Raw genomic sequence first — 25435 nt, forward strand, 5'->3', positions numbered from 1 at the left:
CGATAAATTGTTTCAAAAATTCGATGGAGTACTTAAACAATTGAAAAAAATTTTGCAATGTCCAGCAGTAAGATATTTTGTAAGCTATTACCTGCAATTTGGTTATCCCGCCATTAATATTTTGTCCAGAAATATACGATGTCTCGGTCAGAAGTATGATATTTTGACGTTGCGCCGAAAAGTTGTGGTAAACGCCCTATCCCCGTGAATAAAATGATAAAAAAATGAAAAAAATGATATATACCTGCTATTATTTTCTCATAATAAAGAAAAGGCACAATATTGCCTCAAATAATCATTCGCAAAGAGTCTCTTAACCCTTTTTTCTAAAGAAAGTGTAGGGAAATATTTAGTGTTGTGAAATCTTTCGATAATTTAGTAGTGTTCGTTTACAATATGCATGCGCTGTAAAATTGGAGTAAATCAATATGGCGGAAAATAGCCCCGGATAATATTTTCTCAAAATTTGAAGAAATTGCGGTAAGTATCTTGAAACGTTTGTGACTAATAAGTAAATTATTTTTTACTTAAATGAAATGTTAACATAACAAGTCAAAAACAATTAACTAGCTTAGGTAAATTACCAATGTTTTATCAAATTATTGAAAACGAAAGTTGGATTTTGGGGAATTTCCGCGTGAGGCTAATAATCTTAAATATCAACACACATTAATTAGACTTTTATTAAGCTCTTCCTTAAATGAATTTATAATATTGATTAATAATTGCAACAGCTAGTCCTATTGTATGGGGTATGATTATTAAAATGTGTGTGTACCGAAAACGAAAGTAGAAAATGGCAAATTATCTCCCCTTTATACATTTTATTGAAAAATATAAGCAAATAAGCAATCCGGTCAACTCGTCCCCTTGTCAACTCGTCCTCTGGTCAACTCGACACCTTTTTGGTCAACTCTTCCCCTACATTTGGTCAACTCGTCCCTAATATGGTCAACTCGTCCCCTACTTTCGATCTCTGTCTTTAAAATGTCTTTAAATAATTCTTTTATGTAAAATATGTAAAATTAATACTGAATTTGATTGATATCGGGGAACGCCTCCATTCTACCTTTTGATAAAACTGCTGTACGATGAGGCCCAGGTAGCGGTGAGGAACTCTGAATTGATAAGTGAAGGAAGACTCACTGTAACGCCGCTACCAGCGGAAAAAGTACACCTTTCTCCAGGGACAGACGCACCAGCTGTGGGATAAGTACAGGAATGGGGAGTTGTCATTAACGGGACTTCTAAGAGAATTCGGCAGCTTATACAAGCCCCAAGAGTCGTAAGATGTCAAAAAATTTTATAATATATTATTTTAACAGTCTGTAATGATTTATGAACTATATGAAAAACAAGTAGTAATAAAATATAAGGGACGAGTTGGGGACGAGTTGACCAGAGGACGAGTTGTCCAGGGGACGAGTTGACCAAAAAGGTGACGAGTTGACCAGAGGACGAGTTGACCAGAGGACGAGTTGACTCTGAATCAGCAAATAATAATAAGAAAATAAAGGGGAAATATACCCCTCTTAATAAACACATATCAAATCAAACTTTATTGAGTTATAGACCACCGGCCCATACACATATAAAGATTTATAATACAAAATATACATCTGTGGATGCTACATATCAGACATGGTAAAGACATAATAGAAATATATAGAACAAAATGTCAACAATTATCGTAGAAATAGAATTAGTACTAATTATCTAAACATAGATATATGAATAATCATGTTCTTTAAGCGCTACATTTATCAAAGAAAAGTATAATTACTTATTATAAATGCGATAAATGTGGTGAGTCGTTGGAACAAATCTTCGGGTCTCTCTGTAGGATCATATCGGATAGAATCAAAGTCAATAAAATGGCCACCAGTAATTTGGAAACCATAGTGGAGGCGGATTGTTTGCCAAAATATCACCAACGGAAGGTAGAGTTTTTAACAATAGTGTTTCTGGATATTACTGGACAAAAATTTGCTATCTGTCCTAACATCAACTCAAGAATGTTGACCTTTTTGCTCACAGTTTTCCTGTCAGCTTCGGCTACATCCTCACCGTCATTCACAAAGCCTCTGTGAGGTGCAGTTTTGGTCTTTTTCTGCCATTTAAGCCCAGCCACGAGAAAGGGAGCAAAGTTCTTGTCTAAAGAAAGGCTGTAGATTAAGTTTTGTCTCCAGTTTTCAAATGAGTTTACAGTTTCATGTTTGGTAAGGCGCCATTGTTTTGGCGCGCGGGTAGAATTTGCCATTGTCAATGTTTTTGTTTAATACACTTGCGTTCACGGTAATAATTCTATTACGAGATGTATGTACACAGGTCTTTATCAAGAGTGGGACGTAAATTCGCTGCCACCACGCCAGTAAAATGGATATAGATCAACACACAAGAGTATAATCAAATACGTGATTTAATATGAACAAATGGCGTAGAACAGAGAAAGGGAGAGAAATACATCATTTAGTCCAAAACAGGCAAAGTTCCGAATTTATACACAGTCTGGCGTAAACATAGACAAGAATTGATCACGTTCTCTAAGCGCTATATATAGAAAAGTTGCTAATTTGTTAATTGTATCAATATCTAGAGTTGACATCAGATTATAATTTTTTATATATGAAGGATATTTCCAGAAATAATCACTGATGTAGGTATGTCACATATAATAACAACTTGATTCAAATATTAGGCCAGCAGGGCATTTTTTGTCAAAATTGTAAAGGGGCCTGGACCGTTTATTTTGTGATAAAAAGAACGATATTAGAAGAAAAAAAAAAACGAAAAAAAAACAACATATAACCAGGTATGACATAATACCGGATATGTCTCACATCGGCAGATATGACTTTTAATACCGGATATGACTTATTATACCCCCAAAAACGAAGTTTGGGGGGGTATATAGGAGTCACCCGGTGGTCGGTTGGTCGGTCGGGCGGTCGGTCGGTCGGTCCAGACGTCCGTTGCATTTTCCTTGTCCGGACCATAACTTGAAGACTAATGGTTGGAATTCAATATAACTACATACAATGGTCAAGCACATTGAGAGGAAGTGCAGTGCACAAGAACCATAACTCTATCTTGACTAATTACAGAGTTATTGCCCTTTGTTACTTTTCCTTGTCCAGGGCATAACTTGAACACTACTGTTTGGAATTCAAAACAACTTCATACAATTGTCAAACACAATAAGGGGAAGTGCAGTGCACAAGAACCATAACTCTATCTAAAGTAATTACAGAGTTATTGCCCTTTCTTTCTTTTCCATATGCTTTCTTTTGTCCGGACCATAACTTGAAGACTAATGGTTGGAATTCAATATAACTACATACAATGGGTCAAGCACATTGAGAGGAAGTGCAGTGCACAAGAACCATAACTCTATCTTGACTAATTACAGAGTTATTTCCCTTTGTTACTTTTCCTTGTCCGGGGCATAACTTGAAAATTACTGGTTGGAATTCAAAACAACTTCATACAATTGTCAAACACAGTAAGGGGAAGTGCAGTGCATAAGAACCATAACTCTATCTAAAGTAATTACAGAGTTATTGCCCTTTGTGACTTTTCCATTGCTTTCTTTTGTCCGGAGTATAACTTGAAGACTAGTTGTTGGAATTCAATATAACTTCATACAATGGTCAAGCACATTGAGAGGAAGTGCAGTGCACAAGAACCATAACTCCATCTTGACTAATTACAGAGTTACTGCCCTTTGTTACTTTTCCATTGCTTTTTTTTTGTCCGGAGCATAACTTGAAGACTGATGGTTGGAATTCAATATAACTTCATACAATGGTCAAGCACATTGAGAGGAAGTGCAGTGCACAAGAACCATAACTCCATCTTGACAAATTACAGAGTTATTGCCCTTTGTAAATTTCCTTGTCCAGAGCATAACTTGAAAACTACTGTTTGGAATTCAATACAACTTCATACAGTTGTCAAGGACATTAAAAGGAAGTGCAGTGCATAAGAGCCATAACTCCATTTTGACAAAATACAGAGTTACTGCCCTTTGATACTTTTCCTTGTCTGGAGCATAACTTAAAACGTACTGGTTGAAATTCAAAACAACTTCATACAATGGTCAAGCACAAAAAGAGGAAGTGCAGTGCACAAGAACTATAACTCCATCTACAGTATTTATAGAGTTATTGCCCTTTGTTCCTTTTCTTTGTCTTTCTGGACTTATTACAGAGTAATTCAATAAAACTTCATCAATGGCCAACCACATTGAAAGGAAATGCAATATACAAGAACCACAACTATCTTTAATTGCCCACAACCATAACTCTATATTTCAATTCTTTTACAAGATATTCTGTTACTAGTAACATCCTCATTTCCGAAGCAGTCTTGTGGGGGTATTAATCACATTTAGTGATAGTTCTAGTATTTTTAATAAAGTGGTATCAAGAAAAACAATCAGAAACTTTATAAAATATAAGTCATATTTGGTATCTTCAATACTTTCTTTAGAATATGCAACGTATATAAGTTCCGCCAAGGATATGACATTTAGAACATGCAACGAATATAACTTGTTACTTTTTCATTTACGGGCATAATTTAACGATGTTTTGCATGTACAGTTAAACTTCATTCGCTCGAATACCTCCCTTCGCTCGAACTCATCGCCCAGTCCCGGCAAAATTCCTATATAATATATACTGTTCTACCTCGGATCGCTCGAATACCAATCGAACGCTCTCGAACCTGATCTCCGGTCCCTTCGGCAGAAATATAGTGTAAATCACACATATTCGGTCGAACTCAAACAGACAACAAAAGTTGCGGGTCGACATGTTCTAAATAATTGACAGTCGGCGACGCATGTTTTTAACACCTCGTGATCGTGACAAAGGCAATTATGGTTAATTGATACAAAATAAAAGGTGTTTTACCGATTTGTTTGTTATAATACAATTGTTTTTTTGCAGTCTTTAGTAACGATAAAAAGAAAGTAACTCCTGAAATGCCCAAAGTAAATAAATAAGTAAATGACGTTTACCCTGACGGCTTTAATTACAACCGTGGTTCATGTAACGTGAAATGTAACAGTGTAATCTATTTATAGAATGATACTTGTACGTGTGTTTATTTTAGTAAATAACTACAAATATATGCTGCTTTTTAATATTGTGTCAATTCATTGTTTAAAATAAAATTCATCCCATAATAGACTTGAACATTTTTCACAGTTTGGATAATGATCGCCCGATCGAACTCAACCAATTACAATATGCATGAATGTAGATTAGAACCGTGCACCGTTAATAGTGTTTTCAATAGGATAATAATTCTTAATATGACGTATTCGACAAACAGATGTACTAAAAAACAGTTTTATTGACGTATTTATCATTTGACCGATATAAGCTGGAAAACCTTAAGCCTATGTTCTATGTAATTATTGTTCAACCTCGGTTCGCTCGAACTACCGATCGCTCGAACAAATTTGCACAGGCCCCTCCGAGTTTGAGCGAACGAAGTTCGACTGTATTATTATTTTAACTTTTTAAATTATGTGACAAAAAAAAAATACCAAAAAATAAATAAAAAAATTAAAGAAACAAGTTTGAAAATAACAAATCATATAAATTTGGTATCTTCAATCCGCAACGGATATGACTTTTATACAAAGCGTGCAATATATGTAACTTACAGTACTCAGGACACGTGAAACCTGCAAAAGTCGCGTTATGCCGTGAGTGTAGTCTATGTCGTGACAGGACATTATGCGGTACATTGCCGCTTGCAAGTTCGACAAATTTCATGACGGTTCACGAAAAATCGCCGCGATATATCTCAGTAATTTATATGGCCAATCTACAGCAATATTTGTATTAGAAAGTACAACTTGGTCCTGCCCGGGGGTCTTTAATTTTCACTATATACATAATTATAGTAAAAACTTGGAAAAAATCTTGTAAATCTCATGTATATTTATTAATATTTAGCAATTGAACATGTACAGTGTACAACGTATACATTTTGTATTCGAAAACAAAGCAATCAGGTGCTGGATGAAAATTAGTTAACAACAAAACGAGATTTAAATTACAAAATGTTATTGGAAATACATCAAAGAACGCACGATAACAAATTGTCCAATTGTTACTTTGATAATAATACAAATGTAATTAAAATCCGTTGTTAACTTTCGCACATATTCTATTTTTAGAACAATATTACGTCTAATACCGTAAAATTCCTAATAAACGCCCCTCCCCTTATAAAGGCCCCTCAGGCTTTTTGATAAGGAAAACAATCTTCCTCATCAGTGCTGAACTCATAATTAAAGCCATTATTTTATTCAAATCATTCAGAATCCATTTGAATTTATAGTAAACACAAATACCATAATATTAACTTTCAAACCTTAACACTTTTTAATGTTATTACCAACACTTGCTAAATGTATTTACAGTGATTTTTACAGTGATTTTTGGATTAAGGAAAAACTGTGTTGTAATAATAGCCCCCCTTTTGGAAAATGTTTAGCCCCCGGGGGCGTTTAATAGGAATTTTACGGTACGCTAATTATAATTGTTGAAAATTGTTAATGTTTTATCACTTAAATTGAGACTTTCTTTACTTTTAATTTCACGAGTAAAAAATGCCAGGTGCTTGAGATGAGTATGTGATGAGTAGCAAAATGCAAGTTGATTGGTAGACAATAAAATAATTTAGTTACAAAATATTACAAGATTTTCTTGATACAACTTCATGTAGATCTACTTATTAATTTTCATACATGTATATCATCTAAAATATACGAATGGTTTCAAGTTCATAGAGTGCAAAATACATTTTTTATTCAAAGTAACATGTATTATTCCTGGCGAATCACGGCAAATGTTCACGGCAAAATCGCCGCGAGTTGAATTCGCGAGAATTGTCTCAAGTTGCCGCAAATTTACTCGCGTTATAAAGCATGAGGGTTCGCCGCGAATACGCGAATTGTGCAGGTTTCGCGTGTCCAGTACTGTAAAAAGTCATATTCGGTATCTACTTTCTGCTATGGATATGACTTTTATTTAAATTAGAACATGCAACAAATATAACATGTAACATTTTTATTACAGTATCAAATTTAACCATTTTTGGCATGTAATTTCATTTTATTATTATAAAATATCATATGAAGAAAAAACTTTATGAACTATAAGTCATATTCGGTATCTTCTGTTCTTCACGTTAACCCATGTACTGAATCAACCGTTTCCAAATGTCACGGATTGCCAGGTAATATGCGGTATGTCTTAATACCGGAGATGACTCATATCCTCAGATATGACTTTATAAATTTGACTTATATTTTACAAAGTAATTTTTTTTTTATTATATTTTCTTGATACGAAGTTTTATAATAATAAAATGATTTTACATGCAAAATATCGTTAAATTTGGTCCATAAAATAATGAAAAAGTTATAAGTTATATTCGAATTACGTTCTATAAAAGTCATATCTGTAGCGGACAGAAGATACCGAATATGAATTATATTTGATAAATGGATTATTTTTTTATTAACTTTTCTTGATACGGTGTTTTATAATAATAAAATGATTTTATATTCAATATATCGTTTAATTTGGTTCATAAATAAAAAAGTACTTACATAAATAACCACAAACTAGGGAAGGGATTTTCTGTGTCACGCAGTTACATGTACTGCATGTGCGCGGAAATAACTTATTATAGAACATATCAAATGGAGGAGTGGAAACTGGATAAAAAATAATGTTTGTTCAATTAATGAATATTTGTAAATCATTTATATGGTCACACGTTTACAATTGATATCAAATTTTTTAAATATCAGGTATTGAATGCCAACCACAGGTGCTTGAAACAAACTTTTTATGTTCTATATGGGCTATATACTAAGTATATACTATAATCTTAATATACATATATATATATATATATATATTATATAGGCTGATTATGTAAAATATTTGATAAAGTGACTAGCGCCTGTGTTGCCAAATGTTTTCAAACATTTTTTTTCCAAAATGAAAATGAAAATCACACCAAATTACCTCCCTGTGTCTCTAACAAATACTGCCGAATTTCGTTGTAATCTCGCACGTCTGCTAAGTTGGTGTTAAGAGCCACCCCTCAATTCAGATTTTAAAAAGGGAAAGCGCCAAAAAAAATTGTGTCAGTCTTTCTTTGTATTAATTAAATTATGATTATAAAATGTTAAACTATAATAATTATTCAGGTTGTAAACACTATAATTTGCTTATTAAACCCTGGTATATTTTGAACTGCAAGGACGGGATTTAACCTAATCCGTAAGGTCATAATTGCAACAACAACACTAAAATTAGAATAGAAAATGCTTTAAACTTTATAGTTACTAGTCATTAGTTGTCTTTTATAGTTATATGATAAAAGAAATAAACAAATTGTTCAGTTTTCATAGTTTATTTATCTATAATCCTGATCGATGACACCACTAGTTTTTTGTCTTTTTTGGAACACATATGAGCCGCGTCACGACAAAACCAACATAGTGCGTTTGCGACCAGCATGGATCCAGACCAGCCTGCGCATCCGTGCAATCTAATTAAGATCCATGCTGTTCGCTATCAGTTTCTCTACTTGTAATATGGTTGGTAAGCGAACAGCATGGATCCTGATCAGACTGCGCGGATGCGTCTGGATCCATACTGGTCGCAAACCCATTATGTCGGTTTTGTCATGGCACGGCTCATATCATATTTACCCAGTATTTTTGACTTTGAATTGCAATCCAAGACCATAATTACTTATTTATATAAAATTTAACATAATCTTTTTGTTTGATTTGTTTAGATATTGATAGAGTATCAGGATGGCACATCAACTTCAGTTAGAGAAGGAAAAATACAGACAGTGGGTAAAGGCTGGTTTAGGACTTGGATATTTAAAGGATGGACTGGTACCATTCTGTAATGACATAGCTGACCAACAACATAAGGATATCTTACAAAACATTCGGTCTACAAAATCACTACCATCAACTGTGACGTGTGGCAGCTGTCAAGTTGAAACTCTCAAGCCAGACCATAAACCAGTACCTGGGAATGCTGGAAAGAAAGTTTGTCGTTTTGGGCAAGCAAAATGCAGCTGTTGCTGTAAGGGAAAAATTGCTTGTCCGAACAACATATGTGGCGCCATCTATGATTTTATTGTGCAGCATCATTCATCCTCACCACCTGCACCTAACTGGAAAAACACCGATGCTCAACAGTGGTCGACAGATCCTTGGAGCATTTGTAAGTGTTTTATAAATGCTCCAGGGTACGAGCAGAAACAATCTGCTAGTGAAACTGATTGTACTGGGTTATTACATCTAATGATAAATAACCAGTATTTTCATAGCCACATTGGATGTGATGTCACAAAAGCCAACAACTTTTTTTTAAAGGTAAATCATTAATAAAATATCTTTTACTTATCTTTTATCAGCTCTATTGTAATGTAATTGCTGTATATTCAGCATTAAAGTAATGTAAATGTTGTTTAACCTATAGCTCTTCAGCGCTTCTTATGTAAAATTCTTCCAAGTATAATTTCCAATAACCGTAAATTATACCATACCCAGACTATGGTACTGTGAAATCATCATTATTCGTGGGGCATGAATTTTCGTGGTTTTCGTGGATAGGTCTAATTTAATTTAATCCACGAATTTAAGACCCGACGAAATTTTATCCGAACAAACGCTTCTTACCAAGTCTCTGTTCCATATATCACAACATGCGTCGGCGCTTTTCCGGCCGATATTTGTTGTATGAATGTATATTATAATCAGGTCAGTGACAAATTAAATCCATAAATAGTTTAATTTTGCAATATTTAAGAAACTTGAAAGAAAAATCGATTGAATGTCTTCAGTTTGCTGTCACAAATGTTCGTCGCATGTAAACATCAGGGGACTACTTGATCGTTGTAGGCTATTTGATTGTGTTAGCCAGAATACGTGACATAATCGAGTAAATATGGGAACCAAGTGCATTAATTATCCCCGATAAAACTTTTAACGACTAGTGTTTATATGATCCATTTAAACATATTTTTTTCAATATGTATTTTTGTGACTGCTATTCCGAAAATATCAAAGAAGCCGTCGTCTTTACACTAGATGCACACATACATGTATGTAACTGTATTGAGCCATTTACTGGTATTAATTTATATGCATATAAATTTACACAGTCGATGTGATGTAGTGTGTAGTTTTGGACTAATTCGGGGTGTTAACTTTTTTACTGGCTAGTTAAAAATTGGCAGATGTCGTATAATTTATGCGATGTTTACATTGGCGAATTATAGGGGCATATAATGGAGCTGCATATCATGTCACACAAAGGTGTTAATTGCAGTCAATTATCGGCAGTAATTGTGTTACTGCCAGAGGCCAGGATTAAATTTATTGACAAGAGCTGTGTTATATACACGGGGTAAGTAAAACAGCGCAGTGATTAAGTTATAGATTACTTTCCATTACTTATTTTTTTTTACAAGAAAATGAAAATCCACGAATTTAAGAACCCACGAAAATGCCTGTTTTGATAAAACCACGAAATTTCATGCCCACGAATACAAATGATTTCACAGTATAATTTTCAGTTTTGAAGATTGAAGGAGTAAGTGTTTCTGGGCGGAGCTATAGGTTAAAACAGATACACCATTGGTGCGTTGACGATTTCTGGGTTTGCGTAAATTATACCATAATCACGTGACCTTTCTTATGCAACCTCGACTTCGTCTCGTGAGGTTAAGGCATAAGAAAGGTCATGTGATTATGGTATAATTTACGCAAACCCAGAAATCGTCAACGCAGCAATTGTATATTCATTACTTATTCAGCATTTTAGTAAAAGAGAAAATACTATTTATACTCCCACACAACAAAGTTGTAAGGGGGTATACCAGACTGACAGCTTGTCATCAGCTCGTCCATCCGCAAGAAGCTTCTATTTGACCGCGTGTAAAAAAAAGTTACTCCGTAGACAATTCAGCGATGATAGAACATTAAAATAATCGATTATTAAAAAGAACTATCGAATGTTGCCGACTTTGGGGTGGTCCGATTACATGTAGTTATTGATTTTCAGAGACAATCGGGACAACACTAGCAGTGGCAGTTTCAGTTTTGAGGTCAAAGGTAAAGGTCACTTTGATCTTTGCCACAAAAACATGTAGAATACATAATTTAGCAATGCAATGGCTTACTACCCTCAGATTTGGCAGGGGAGTTGTCCTTGAGCTTTATTCTGACAAAGTGGTATGCGGGGGTTTACACGCCATGACAGTGGCAGTTTTAGTTTAACTAAGAAGGTTATGAAATTATTCACCCCTTTAATGATTCACAACAAATGCATAAAATCCACCAATCGTTTATGATAACAATTCACAAGGCTTGTGGTTAATATTTACTGTAAACATATGCAATTGTAGATTTGTACAATGTATATAGAACTATTTGTATACAGGCCTATTTTTCCGTATCCCATGTGTCCAAATAAAGGCCTGGGCATTCCCAATGCAAACTTTGTCCTTTTTTTTCCCAATCCCAAAAAAATCCCTTTCCTGAAGTCGGTGATTTGAAAAAAGGTACAAACATTTTGTATTTGGTGTGGACGTTCCATATGTTTCAGATATCTTTTAAATTCTTATCAGTTTCAGTAATATTTATTTAGCTTTGTTTAAAGAGTTTGCACATCTTATATGCTGGCATTTTTTTCCCCCAAAAAATAAATTTCACAATTATTTCTTTCCTTATTATACCCCCGCACAACAAAGTTGTAAGGGGGGTATACTGGAATCAGCTTGTCCGTCCGGCTGTCCGTCCGTCCGGCCGTCCGTCTGTCGGTTTTTTCTTGTCCGCCCAATAACTTAAGATTCCTTTGACCCTTAGTCTTCATATTTGGCATGGAGGTTAGTCATGATTAGTAGATGACCCATATTGATTTTTAGGTCAAAGGTCAAGGTCACAGGGGCCTTGACTTCAAAAAGCTTGTCCGCCCAATTACTTAAGATTCCTTTGACCCTAAGTCTTCATATTTGGCATGGAGGTTAGCCATGATAAGTAGATGACCCTTATTGATTTTGAGGTCACTAGGTCAAAGGTCAAGGTCACAGGGGCCTTGACTTCAAAAAGCTTGTCCGCCCAATAACTTAAGATTCCTTTGACCCTTAGTCTTTATATTTGGCATGGAGGTTAGTCATGATATGTAGATGACCCCTATTGATTTTGAGGTCACTAGGTCAAAGGTCAAGGTCATAAGGGCCTTGACTTCAAAAAGCTTGTCCGTCCAATAACTTAAGATTCCTATGACCCTTAGTCTTAATATTTGGCATGGAGGTTAGTCATTATTAGTTGATGACCCCTATTGATTTTGAAGTCACCAGGTTAAAGGTCAAGGTCACAGAGGCCTTGACTTCAAAAAGCTTGTCCGCCCAATAACTTAAGATTCCTTTGACCTACAGTCGTCATATTTGGCATGGAGGTTAGTCATGATTAGTAGATGACCCCTATTGATTTTGAGGTCACCAGGTCAAAGGTCAAGGTCACAGGGACTTTGACTTCAAAAACTTTGTCTGCCCAATAACTTTAGATTCCTTTGACCCACAGTCTTCATATTTGACATGGATGTTGATCATGATTAGTAGATGACCCCTTTTCATTTTGAGGTCACTTGATCAAAGGTCAAGGTCATAGGGACTTTGACTTCAAAAAGTTTGTCCACCCATAAACTTAAGATTCCTTTGACCCACAGTCTTCATATTTGGTATGGATGTTGATCATGACTATAAGGTGACCCCTATAGATTTTGAGGTCACTGGGTCAAAGGTCAAGGTCACAGGGACTTTGACTTCAAAAACTTTTGTCTGCCCAATAACTTTAGATTCCTTTGACCCACAGTCTTCATATTTGACATGGATGTTGATCATGATTAGTAGATGACCCCTTTTTCATTTTGAGGTCACTGGATCAAAGGTCAAGGTCATAGGGGACTTTGACTTCAAAAAAGTTTGTCCACCCATTAAACTTAAGATTCCTTTGACCCACAGTCTTCATATTTGGGTATGGATGTTGATCATGACTATAAGGTGACGCCTATTGATTTTGAGGTCACTGGGGTCAAAGTTCAAGGTCACAGGGACCTTGACTAAAAAAAAGCTTTTCTTCTCAATTGCTAAAGAATGTCCTGTCCTTAATGTATTGATTTTGACATTTTTCACATTTGAAGCATGTAGAATACATAACTTAGCAATGCACTTGCTTAGTTACCTCAGATTTGGCAGGGAGGTTGTCCTTGAGGTCTAAATGGCCACTGTTGATTCTTACAAAGTGGTATGCGGGGGTATTCACGCCATGAGAGTGGCAGTTCTAGTTTGAATAAAAAATTAAGTCTTTGACACAATGTCCCCAAATTTGCAATGAATATTATACATCAGAGCAACAGATAAGGATTTGCGTATTTACTCAATTAATTTTATAAAATACGCAATTGATTTTTTAAGAATGCGTATCAAAACCCATTAAAAAAAATAAAATACGCAATTGTCATACAAACCCGTGCGTATTGTCATTTTCACCACAGCAAAATTAATCTGTCGTTCGCTCGTAGTTTTGGACAAATTATATCGATATGCATGCTATCCGAATATTTCCGAATCAATGCTAACTAATCAACGGTCTCCGGTCTTCGACGGTCCCGGTCTCCAAAGACCGTAAGCCATATCAATTAAGCTAAGACGGTCAATTTGTCTACTCAGGTCGACGGTCTTAACAGACCGGCAGAGACCGTTGAATAGTATCAATAGACGCTTTGAAGGCAATATGGCGTCGTACAAAAGGGAAAATGATTTGAAACAAAACAGTCGTAAATAACCAAAAATCAGTCAGAAAACGAACATGTTAAAAATATTATGAAATATAACATGAGCATTTTATAAAAAAAATAAAACAATTGTGAAAAGTTCTAGTAAATTGTTCTATTCTATTTTCTTTATAAACCATAAAATTCATATCTTCATAATTGAATACCCAATTGATCTTGAAATCATAGGGTATCGAGTTTTGGAATACCCAATTAAATGGAGCCAATACCCAATTCCAAAGGAAATGATGGAGTAATACCCAATTCACTTTTAAAGCTTATCTGTTGCTCTGATACATGTAAGAAAAAGGCCTGATAAAATTTGTGATTGCGTCTTTTATGAAGGTAAGTACCTAAACAAGTGTCAACAAAACAATTTTGTTTGCTTAACAGTATAAACATGTATATGCATAGAACAATATTAAAACCTGTGTTTTCTATTCAATAGGTACGTCAGTATAGAAATAATATTTTCCACTCAAGCAACATGGAATTAGAAGAAAGTGAGGCCAATTCACATATTGACGATATGATAGCAGTTTTACAAGATGGTAAAGAGCTATTACAACAACCAAATGCCCAGATAGCAGTGAAGAAACTTCAAGATGTAAGTGTAAATAATGAATTATATCAGTTTGAAATCTTTATGGAGTTAACTTAAAATGATTAAAGATAACATGCCACATAATTCAGGACAAAGTTAAGGTAACAGAGTTTGAAGTGGTAATAATAATTCCCTTAAATTAATTGATAAAGTCACATGAAAATATATATGTACCTATAAAATGTTAAATTATAAACAAAAGAGATTTTAGTTTGTAAAGAACTTCTGAAATCCAAAAACTTTGAAATCCGAACAATATTTTGGGTACCGAAATTCTATATATGACTCATACCTCTGAATTTTTTAGGACTTCTGAATTCTGATATTGTGGTAAGGTTTGGATTATATCAATAAAAAATTACTTTAAATATTTGAAAATTGAAAAAGTGTGTGAAGGATATTTTACTTGAGATAATAAAACCAGCAATATGTTTGTATGATAGTATCTCTTATTATCTGTGACCCACATATATCTTGACCCCTATTAGAACCTCAACATGTCATGCATGTCCAACCCTTAAGTGTGAAATTAAGAAAGTGAGAAATATTAAGAATTCTGAAAACTTCTAAAACATTTTTGGCTAACCCCATAGGCTACAATGAAATAGATAAGAAAAAAGTGAGAAAATAGTAATGTCTTAGAATCAGATAAGTAGATAGGTAAGTGTATACTGCCTTAAAAAAGTGGATTTAAGAACAAAGTATGAAAGTTTAAATAGAGCAATTTGGATAATTTGAAATAAAATTTGACCTTACATATAATATGAACTGTAAGAGTAAATATATCATAAATTACATAGCTTCATTTTTTATGAAAGAAAATATAACAAAACTGATTTCTTTTTATCAGCTGAAGAACAAAGATTTCATTATTACGACTGAAAGCTTTGAAGAAATCCTGAGAGAAATTAAGAAAGAAATGGCAAAAGTTCTGAAATCGACAGAAAGTGCTGCAACTAAAGAAGAATATGATGATCTGAAGAAGAAGCTAATAGACCTTGAAGCCAAGATGTCTGATGAAAAGGAGGGAAAGCTGGAAATTGAAAAAGAACTTAAAGGACTAAAGAAAACAATGAAAGAACTTGAATTCCAAATGTCTCGGGAAACACTTGAGAAAGCCGAATTGAAAAAGAAACTTGGAGTCTTGGAGACTCTTGTTTCAGAACAGAAAGAGGTAAAACAAATGTCCTTCTGTCTGTTAACTAAAATGATTTATGTTAAGCGCATAAATGTATATAGACATCTTTGCATTAAAAAGATCAAGACATGAGGGGTAATTGTAAATTAAGAAACTACTTTATGATTAAAGTTCTTGTGGTAATATACTTAAGTACTTAATGATTTAAGTTATTGTTATTTATTCGCTGCAAACAAATATTGTTTGAATTTTTAAAAGTAAATCTTCCAAAATCCCCGTATAAAAAAAAGTTTTAGCATATTTCCTGAAAAGCATATGACATGTGCAGAAACTCCTTGCTTAAAGGGATATTCAGGTAAAATATCATAATGATCTTATGTACTCAAATCACGCTAAAATGACATTTCTTAAAGTCCAAGCATGAAATTCTGTCAAAGTGACAGGGTGAGCTTTTGTGATCGCTTTTCGTCCGGCGTCCGTCCGTCGTCTGTCCCTCCGTCCGTAAACTTTTACTTTAAATGACATCTCCTCATAAACCGCTGAGCCAATTTCATCCAAACTTCACAGGAATGTTCCTTTGGTGGTCACCTTTAAAAACTGTTCAAAGAATTTAGTTCCATTCAGAAGTCTGGTTGCCATGGCAACCGATAGAAAAAACTTAAAATATCTTCTTTTAAAAAACCCAAAGAGGAAGAGCTTAGATATTTGGCATGAAACATCTTCTAGTGGGTGTCTATCAAGTTTGTTCAAATAAAAGTCCTTGGGTCAAAATAAGCCCCACCCAAGGGTGTTACTGATTTTCCTTTTATGTACATAGTAAAAAACAAAAACATATCTTCTTTGAAAAACCCAAAGAGGTAGAGCTGTGATATTTGGCATGAAACATCTTTTAGTAAGTGTCTACCAAGTTTGTTAAAATAAAAGCCCTGGGGTCAAAACTGGTCCAGTCATGGGGTCATTGATTTTCCTTATATGTATATATAATAAAAACTAAAAAGTCTTCTTTTAAAAAACAAAAGAGCTAGAGCTGAGATATTTGGCATGAAACATTTTCCAATGGGTGTTTACCAACTTTGTTCAAATAAAAGCCCTGAGTAATTTCAGGGCCATCATGACCCTCTTGTTATTAATCATATTTGCTATGGCAGTATTCTGTAGCTCAAGATAGTAGTTTTGCTTCAGACTTGATCTTATCGAAAACATTTTACTGAACACAAAACTACCAAACTTAGATGTATAAAGCATGTTTTATTGACCATATTGTTAAAGGATTAAATCAAAGCACAGAAGGCGCTGAATTTGTTTGGGTCTCAGAATGTAAGAAAGGTGCAGGTTGTGAGATTATATGTTTAGTGCCACCAATGCTTTCCAGCGTTTTAATTGTAGTAAATTGGCTATTAAGACTAATTGCAACACTGATATTCAATCCAATGTTTATTTGACTTTAACAATTTAAAAAAATGAGTTACCTTTACTGGGATTTTGAACTCCAGACCTCTCGCTTCCTAAGCGAGCCCGGAAAGCCCTTTCAGCCATGGTGAATTTATATGTGAACGGCCTGAAGAAAACCATATTATTCTAAATTAGGGCTTGTAACGACTTTAACTGTTGTTTAACACAGATGTAAATAATCCTGGAGCTTACTATAAGCATGTATATTTTATAAAGAATCAAAGGGCTGCAAGTTCTGTGGTATTTTCTGATCTTTGCAATCTAAATCGTTACTGTATATCTGCTATGCATTTTCCTGTATAAGTTTATTTTTATGTATTATAATTCCTTTTGTAAGGCACCAGAGTTTTGATACATACGGAATTCTGCATAAACTAGAGTTGCATCAAAAAATCATTTATGTTATTTTTTTTTACGACAGCCACACTTTATCCTTGTTATATCATGGCTACTTTCCTTAACAAAAACACTTTAAAAAAAAGAATTTAACACAAAAAAAAAGTTTCCCTCGACTGGATTCGAACTCGAGCCTCTCACTCACGAGGCAGAGGGCGTTACCACTGTACCACGGAGAAATTATACACTAATCGTCTGAATAATATCTAGTCATTCTAAAAATTTAGAACTTCCATTGCAGTTCGGGTGTTTGTTAATCCTTATTAATTTTCGAGGTATTTGTTCAGGCAACCTGTTGTTTAAAATTGAAGTTAAATATCTTAGCGAAAAATTCCTCTCGCCCAAACAGTCCCGACATGTAGAATCTATATATTCCACTACTCGGTTTGTGTAATATTCGGTAATCGATCGACATGGCTAAAAATAGTATTTTTCATTGATAAAATCATATTCATCCGCGTAATTTGTGATTGTGCATTTATTGACAATTCTATAAGACAACGCTAATTGTTTAACTTTAAATGCGTTGTAATTTGTTGGATACTTTGTAACAAAATAAAATATTTCTTTCTTTTTAAATCGCTAGTTTTAAGCTGTTTTGAGAACTACTTGTTGTAAGGTTTGTCGTAAACTTACGTGTCAGAGATTGAATGTCCGCTTTGTATTTAGTTATTTTCGATCAGAAAATACAATAAAACAGTATTAGAAATATTCGACCATTCAGGAATTACTTTGCTTGAAAATTGATGCGCCTGTCTTTGACCATCTTTACGCAGTGATCTCCCCTGAATTTTTCGGCTTTAGTGTACATACACAAGGGAAGTAACCACTTCAAAAAAGTGGACTACTTTCGGCATTTGCAATTAACAACATTAGACTCTGAAATTTCGCTACCATTATTTGTTTGGTCTGACGACCCAAACAAATAAAAACAAACAAAAAAAACCCTATGTGTGCAGGGCTTATTTTTAACACGTTGGGGAAGTAGCCCTGCCCTTAATTTTGGGGATAAATTAATGGTATATTTGCAAAAGCGGAAGAAAAAACTTGATGTAATTCTATTTTGTGGGAAAACTGCATGATTTTAAAGAATTTCTTTTTAGGGAAACAGTCCTATAATGGCCCCTGATATAGAAGGAAAAAAAGCCCTGGGGTGAATTGGACAGGTGTAGGGGAGTTGGAGACCGTTTAAGTTTGGTAGTTTTGGTCAGTGAAAAACCTAATTTGGTCAGTGAAAAGTCAGGGAAAAGTCAGGGAATTTTATTTATCTATGATGCTGGCAACCCTGTTTTAAATGTAGCTACAGTACAGATAACGAGGAATATGCAAAATCCTCAGAGGATCGAGGAATCCTCTCGCAACTCCGCGAGAGTATTTGTCCATAAAAACGACTGACTCCGCGTGAGAAACGTGTGATGAGAGTGACTCCGAGGTGAAAATAACAGCGCGTTACTCAGAGAGTTTTACGGCTTATTACTCCATGTCAATGTCAAGCTGGTGTAAATAAATGCAAGTGCCATCTCATTTTACGTTTCGTTTTAGATTACGATTTGTAAATAAAGATGATTTTTACTGTTTACCGTACACAGTTGAAAGGTACAATTGATTAGAAAAAACACTACTGTAAAGGTCATCAAGTTTATTTTTATCCTGATTAATTCGGTCAGTAGCAATCACCACAGGAACCTGAAATTCTGTCAAAAACAAAAAAAAACGATTTAAAAAACAAACAAACACATAATAACATTTTTGTACACTTCTTTGTGAAATAAGAATAATTCAGATTATATCAACTTCATTATTCTTTAAATGTCTCTAGTCTCATTAAATCACTGCAACAGTTCCTAAAGAAAACAAAAGTTTTTGTCACTGTGTGACACGGGAATTGCGGGAAATCATCGGTTATTCTTCCCTTTTGATATTAATGAATCAAGTGTGTCTACTTTCGTTTTCACTTGTGATACTTTACATCAACTAAGAATTTTCGACAACATTTTTATTTTGAATACATGCGTTCAAGGATTTTAGTTTGTAATAACTCGATACTCTCAGGAATTTGCATATTCCTCGTTATCTGTACTGTATACTTACCCTGATGAAGGTCACACTTAAAAGGTTTAATGTTAGCTTCATGTATGCTTACTCATCATTTTATGTAAGCAGTTCTTGCTCATGGTGAAGGTCACACTAAAAGGTTAAATTAAGATGTGCTTGCTCATAATGAAGATAACACTTAAAAGTTCAATGTTAACTATACTGGCTCATTGTTAAGGTTACAGGTAAAGGTTAAATATTATAATATATCTTGTTTGTTATGTAAGGCTTTTACCCGTTGAAGGATTTTCTTCAATCATTGCTCAGTTTACACAATTCAGCACTGATAAATGTTGAGTTTGTTGTCCAGGGACATATTTTGTTATAAGATAAGGTATAGAACTTTGAACTTTGATAATCATGTTGACGCTTTTAGCTTCAAATTTGTACAACGTAAAAATGCATGAGGGTTAGTTCTTTAAGGATTAAAAAGTGAACCGATGACCGGAATAAATCCTATATTGCAGAGTATTTTCTAACAAAGAATTTTGAAGAAGTGATTGAATAGATACATGGTGGTTATAACGCTAAAATGTAACATTGTTCACAATTCTGTATATACTCTAGTGTATTAATATTTACATCTTAAGAATATCTTGTTTATCAGTTTTGAACTTAAAAGTCCTTTTTGAAGCTAAGAAGATAAGTTGTTTTTGCAGGAGATGGCAAAAATTAAGACAGAAACTTCCTTCAGTCAAAGTCAGGCAGATAATGAGCAAACCAAGTTAGGTGAGTAAAATATTCATAAGCAAACCAAGTTGAGTAAAAATATTGGGAGACATATTATTTTTGCCTCCATCATCTGTCAGCACAAACCCAGTGGTATAGACTTGGAGAACAAAAGGTACATTTTCTTTGATCCTATTCGTTAGTACATTCATCTGTCCTAATTATACCCCCACCACAAAATGTGGTACCAAAAAATGGTGAAAAAAGCGTTGTTTCTTAACAAATTGTGAATCTTTTAATTAAGATTGTTAATATCTTATAAAGCAGTAAGAACATATTTTTTTACGTAGTATTTACTGTTACAAGACATTTTGAATGATGTTTACAAAAAAAAATATATATATAGTTTTTTTACGTAGTATTTACTGTTACAAGACATTTTGAATGATGTTTACAGAAATTACCAGACACTTGGATCAGTATTGATTTGTCCCTAGAAGGTTCATATTTAAACAGTAGGAAAATTTAAAGGGCAAATGCACCGGAAATAATAGTTGGCTAAATACATTTTAAGATAGATACAGCACAACAGGCAAAATTTTAGCATCATTATGAGAAGAGAGGATATAATACGTTAAAAAAGGCTTAAGTCATCAGAATTGTGAAATTTCATCAGAAATGTTCACGGCTCCATCAGACCCAGTCTGAAAATTGTGAAGGTCCGTTTGTGATTGCGAATGGGTCCATTATTCTGTACTACTTAAGGTCAAGACTTGAAAGTCAAAAATTGACTTAGAAAATATTCTTAAATTTTAACATGTATTTGAATATTTCTGGAACTAGTAAAGGCCTTTGCTTGAAACTTAAAATATATATGAAGTGTTACAATTAAGATATGCTGGTCAAATTTCATAACTCTATATTGCATTTTTACAAAATTATGCCCCTTTTTAAGTCTTCAAATGTACATACAATCAAATATTAGACAATATGTCTTGCCCGCTCTAAAAATCTTATACTAATGGAAGAATTTTCCTCAAACTTTACTCAAATGTTCACCCCAACAAGGTTATGTGCAGAATCCATGTCACCTTTGTGCCGGCTAAAGGTCAAGATCACACTTTAAAGGTCAAAAATTGACTTGGAAAATGTTCTGAAATTTTAACATGTACTGAATATTTCTTAAACTAGCACGGGTATTTGCTTGAAACTTAAAAGATATATGAGGTGTCACACATAAGTTTCATAACTCTGTATTGCATTTTGACAAATTATGCCCCCTTTTCAGTCTTTAAATTTACATACAATCAATACTAGACAATGTTGTGTCCGCTTTATAAATTCTACACTAATGGAAAGATTTTCTTCAAACTTTACTCAAATGTTCGCCCCAAATTGGCAATGTGCAGAACCCATCTTACCCTTGTGCCAGCTGAAGGTCAAGACCACACTTGAAGGTCAAAAATTGACTTATAAAATGTTTAGAACATTGGGAAATTGAAAGGTTATTTGTAACTGTTTTGAACATGATTTGATAATATATATTTATACTATTACCTGTACAATTAGTCTTTTTTTCACCAAAGATAATTTCTTTCTATGTATTTGTGCCACAGGAGTGATCAGTCCCATCTCTAGCTGTGCATATCACCCACACGTTTCGCTCTGCTGCACAAAATGGCTGCCAGAGCTATAAATAGAAAAGTCCTCTCTGGTTTCCAAGGTCAAACCGCTGGTGGGTTTTAATGAAACTTCACAGAAGTGATCAGTACTATCCCTAGTTGTGAATATCACCGACACATTTGATTGACTGCATAAAATGGTCGCTAGAGCTATAAATAGAAAAATCTTATCTGGCTTTGAGGTTAAACGGGAACTTTTATGAAATTAAATGGGAGTGATCACTGGTGGTGCATTAAATGTATAATGATTAAATATGTGTTGATAAATTATTTAAATAATAATGTAATATTAGTTATTTATTATAACTTGTGATCATTAAACATTGAACTAATTATGTAATAATGATTATTTAACAGGAAATATGATAGTTGCATTCCTCAGTTATCTTTTGTTTTAAATCTAACTATCTATTGGGGTAACGAAACAATTACTAGGTCACTATTGGTCTTGTATGTAATATTTTACCATCATTGGCAATTGTTTTGTTTGTTGATGGTTTATTATTAGCTCACCTGTCACAAAGTTACAGGGTAAGCGTTTGTGATCGCTTTTTCGTCCGGCATCCGTCTGTCCGTCCGTAAACTTTTACTTTAAATGACATCTCCTCATAAACCACTAAGCCAATTTCATCCAAACTTCACAGGAATGCTCCATTGGTGGTCACCTTTAAAAAATGTTCAAAGAATTTAATTCCATGCAGAAAGAAAAAAGTTTAAATATCTCCTTTTAAAAAGCCCTAAGAGCTAGAGGCTAGCTTAGATATTTGTCATGAAACATCTTCTAGTAAGTGTCTACCAAGTTTGTTCAAATAAAAGCCCTGGGGTCAAAATTGGCCCCGCCCCAGGGGGTCATTGATTTTCCCAATATGCATATAGTAAAAACTTTAAAAATCTTCTTTTAAAGAACCCAAAGAGCTAGACCGAAGATACTTAGCATGAAACATCTTAAAATGAGTGTCTACCAAGTTTGTTCAAATAAAAGCCCTGGGGTCAAAACTGGCCCTGCCCCAGGGGTGTCATTGTTTTTAACTATTTGTGTATAGTAAAAACTTGAAAAATCTTCTTTTAAAAAACCTGATGAGTTAGAGCTTAGATGGTTAGCATGAAACATCTTTTATGGGTGTCTACCAAGTTTGTTCAAATAAAAGCCCTTGGGTTAAAATTGGTCCTGCCGGGGGGGGGGCAGTGGGGCTATATACAGGTGAGCGACCTCAGGGCCATTATGGCCCTCTTGTATATCTATGAGTAACTCATTAGTGTGTTTACAGGTTAATGTTATACTATATTATAATTTTAGAATGGCAGAAAGAGATGATAGCATCATACTGTAAGAATTTGCTAAAAGTACCAGCAATGCCTTTTACTACCACGAGGTCAGAAATGATAAACTTTCAGTGAGATTTATGTTTAGGCCCACTATAACAAGATAAAATAAAAGGATGAGAAAGGGGGAGACAAAGGAGATTGAGGTCAAGTCAATGTCAGATATCTTCATAAAGAATGGTGCTGTGCCTTTGAAACATATTTATGTTCTTGGAGATGCAGGGTCTGGTAAGAGTAGTTTCTGTAAATATTGGTCAACTGTTGGTGTATTCACACCAGTGATGCACAAAATGTAAATGATAAGTTTGAAGTAGTCAAGGAAATGAAGGAAATTCGATATCATGTTATATATCTCTCTAAGACATAATCAAGACATAGACAGTGTCCAGGATATGGATTAAAAATCAGTATGATATGATAATTTCCAAGCCCAGTTCTCAAAAGGAATCTGCAAAGATTATAATATTGCTTGATGGCTTAGATGAATGGTCTTCTGAAAGAAAGTCCTACAATCCAGTTCCAGACAATGGGTCTCCCAAAACAAGATGTTAATAAAGACTACACAATCGTAACTACATCACGGCCATTGGAAAGTTCACACCTTAGGAATAAGTGAGACAAGAAATTGAACAAATACTGAATCTTGAAAGGGGTTTTGATTTTGAGATGTGAGAGTGAAATGGTAAAAAAGAACAGTCTCACAATTAAATTCAAGCGGCATGCTAGTTAAAGATGCCTGGGTTTGTTTACAAAAGCTAGAAGAAAAGTCCCTGAAAAGTTTAAAACAGCTACCAATTTTTCTGCAGCAACTGATTTGTCTATGGTTTGATGGTTTAAACTTGATAAAACCTCAAGATGTGCCATCTTTACACCGGCATTTTTAGATTTATTCTTTACATGGAATGACATGAAAACTACTAGGAACAATGCTTACTCGACTTATGGAGGGTGCTCAGAAAGTAGATCTTTCCTAAAACCTTAAGCTGATAAAAAGATATTAAAAATTAAAACAGCCATCTCATTTATTATGTGTCGCAGTTGGCTTATGAGACACTTATTTAATTGTCCGAAAGGATAAATCCTTGACATTTGACATTTGTTATGTTGAATGAACTAGGGAAATATCAGATGAAGTAAGAGAAAATTGCTTGAAACTTGGAATAATTACAGAAGATGAATGTCCAAGTTTATCTGTTTTTATTTCAGAAACCACCCAAGCTCATTTTCTCTTTTATTCACAAATCAATGCAAGAATTTTTTGGCTTGCAGGTGTTATATTGGCATCAATTTCAATGCAAAAATTGGTCTTTGTCATAGATAGTACAGGAAATGTTGAATTACGCACAAAAAAGTTTAATTTAATGAGGGTTTTTACAGAAATGTTCAACAGTAAATGACATATTAGAGCAGTCAAATGTTATCACATTGCTATCTGGTCTAGAACCTAGATATTAGCAACTCATGTTTTTCAAAAATACATATATGATACTTTGTCAAAAGACTGTCGTGTTTCAGGAATACACGGAGAGAACAGTAAGTAGTGACGTATTATATTTTTAATTATTTGCTGATACTAAATATATTGCTTGATATTCAAAAGTTTATGTTTGAGTCAATGGAAGGGAAATTAAATGCAGCATGTGTAGCTAAAGGAAATAAACCTGTATTTTATATAGGAAGATTTGGTCATTATGGCAGGGCCCAGTATTGTTGATATTGTTTGTTTCAAGGTATTGATCAGCATCAAAATTGTTCCTGACTCTGTTTCTGTCTAATTGATGTAGGTGAACTCAACACAAAAAAATTGTTTTTAAATTTACAAAAAATAATTTTACCCAATGTTTCATCATCTTTAAAAAATTTGAAATAACATATGAATTTGAATTACAAAGGTTATTCAAGTAAACAAAGTGATACAGCCTTTGGAACCTGGGTTCTAATCCGAACTCGTCCGGACCATGAAGAAAAGTTCGGATTTAGAAAGGTTTCCGGATTTAGAAAGGTTTCCGAATTAGAAGGTTCTTTTACATAATTTTTTCAAATGTTACATGTATTTGCAAAAAAAGTTTAGGGAAAGAAAACTGGAATGCATTTGATAATTTGGCAATTTAGATATTTTATTTTTGCAGTCCCTCTTATCATTCATTCTAATACATGTGAATACAAAAATAAAGAA

At 34.0% G+C, this 25435-nt stretch overlaps 1 protein-coding gene across 1 annotated transcript; it reads left to right on the plus strand.

Moving 5' to 3' along the window:
• Positions 1–387: 387 nt before the first annotated feature.
• On the plus strand, positions 388–23334 carry LOC132736872 (uncharacterized). The gene is made up of 6 exons (XM_060724092.1): positions 388–480; positions 8842–9436; positions 14350–14508; positions 15356–15679; positions 20245–20314; positions 23234–23334. The coding sequence occupies exons 2-6, from the start codon at positions 8861–8863 to the stop codon at positions 23332–23334; spliced, it is 1230 nt and encodes a 409-aa protein (XP_060580075.1). The 5' UTR covers positions 388–480; positions 8842–8860.
• The last annotated feature ends 2101 nt before the right edge of the window (positions 23335–25435 follow it).

This window comes from Ruditapes philippinarum, unplaced genomic scaffold (assembly GCF_026571515.1).
Source record: "Ruditapes philippinarum isolate M1 unplaced genomic scaffold, ASM2657151v2 ctg12569_1_1_1_1, whole genome shotgun sequence".
Lineage (NCBI taxonomy): Eukaryota > Metazoa > Mollusca > Bivalvia > Venerida > Veneridae > Ruditapes > Ruditapes philippinarum.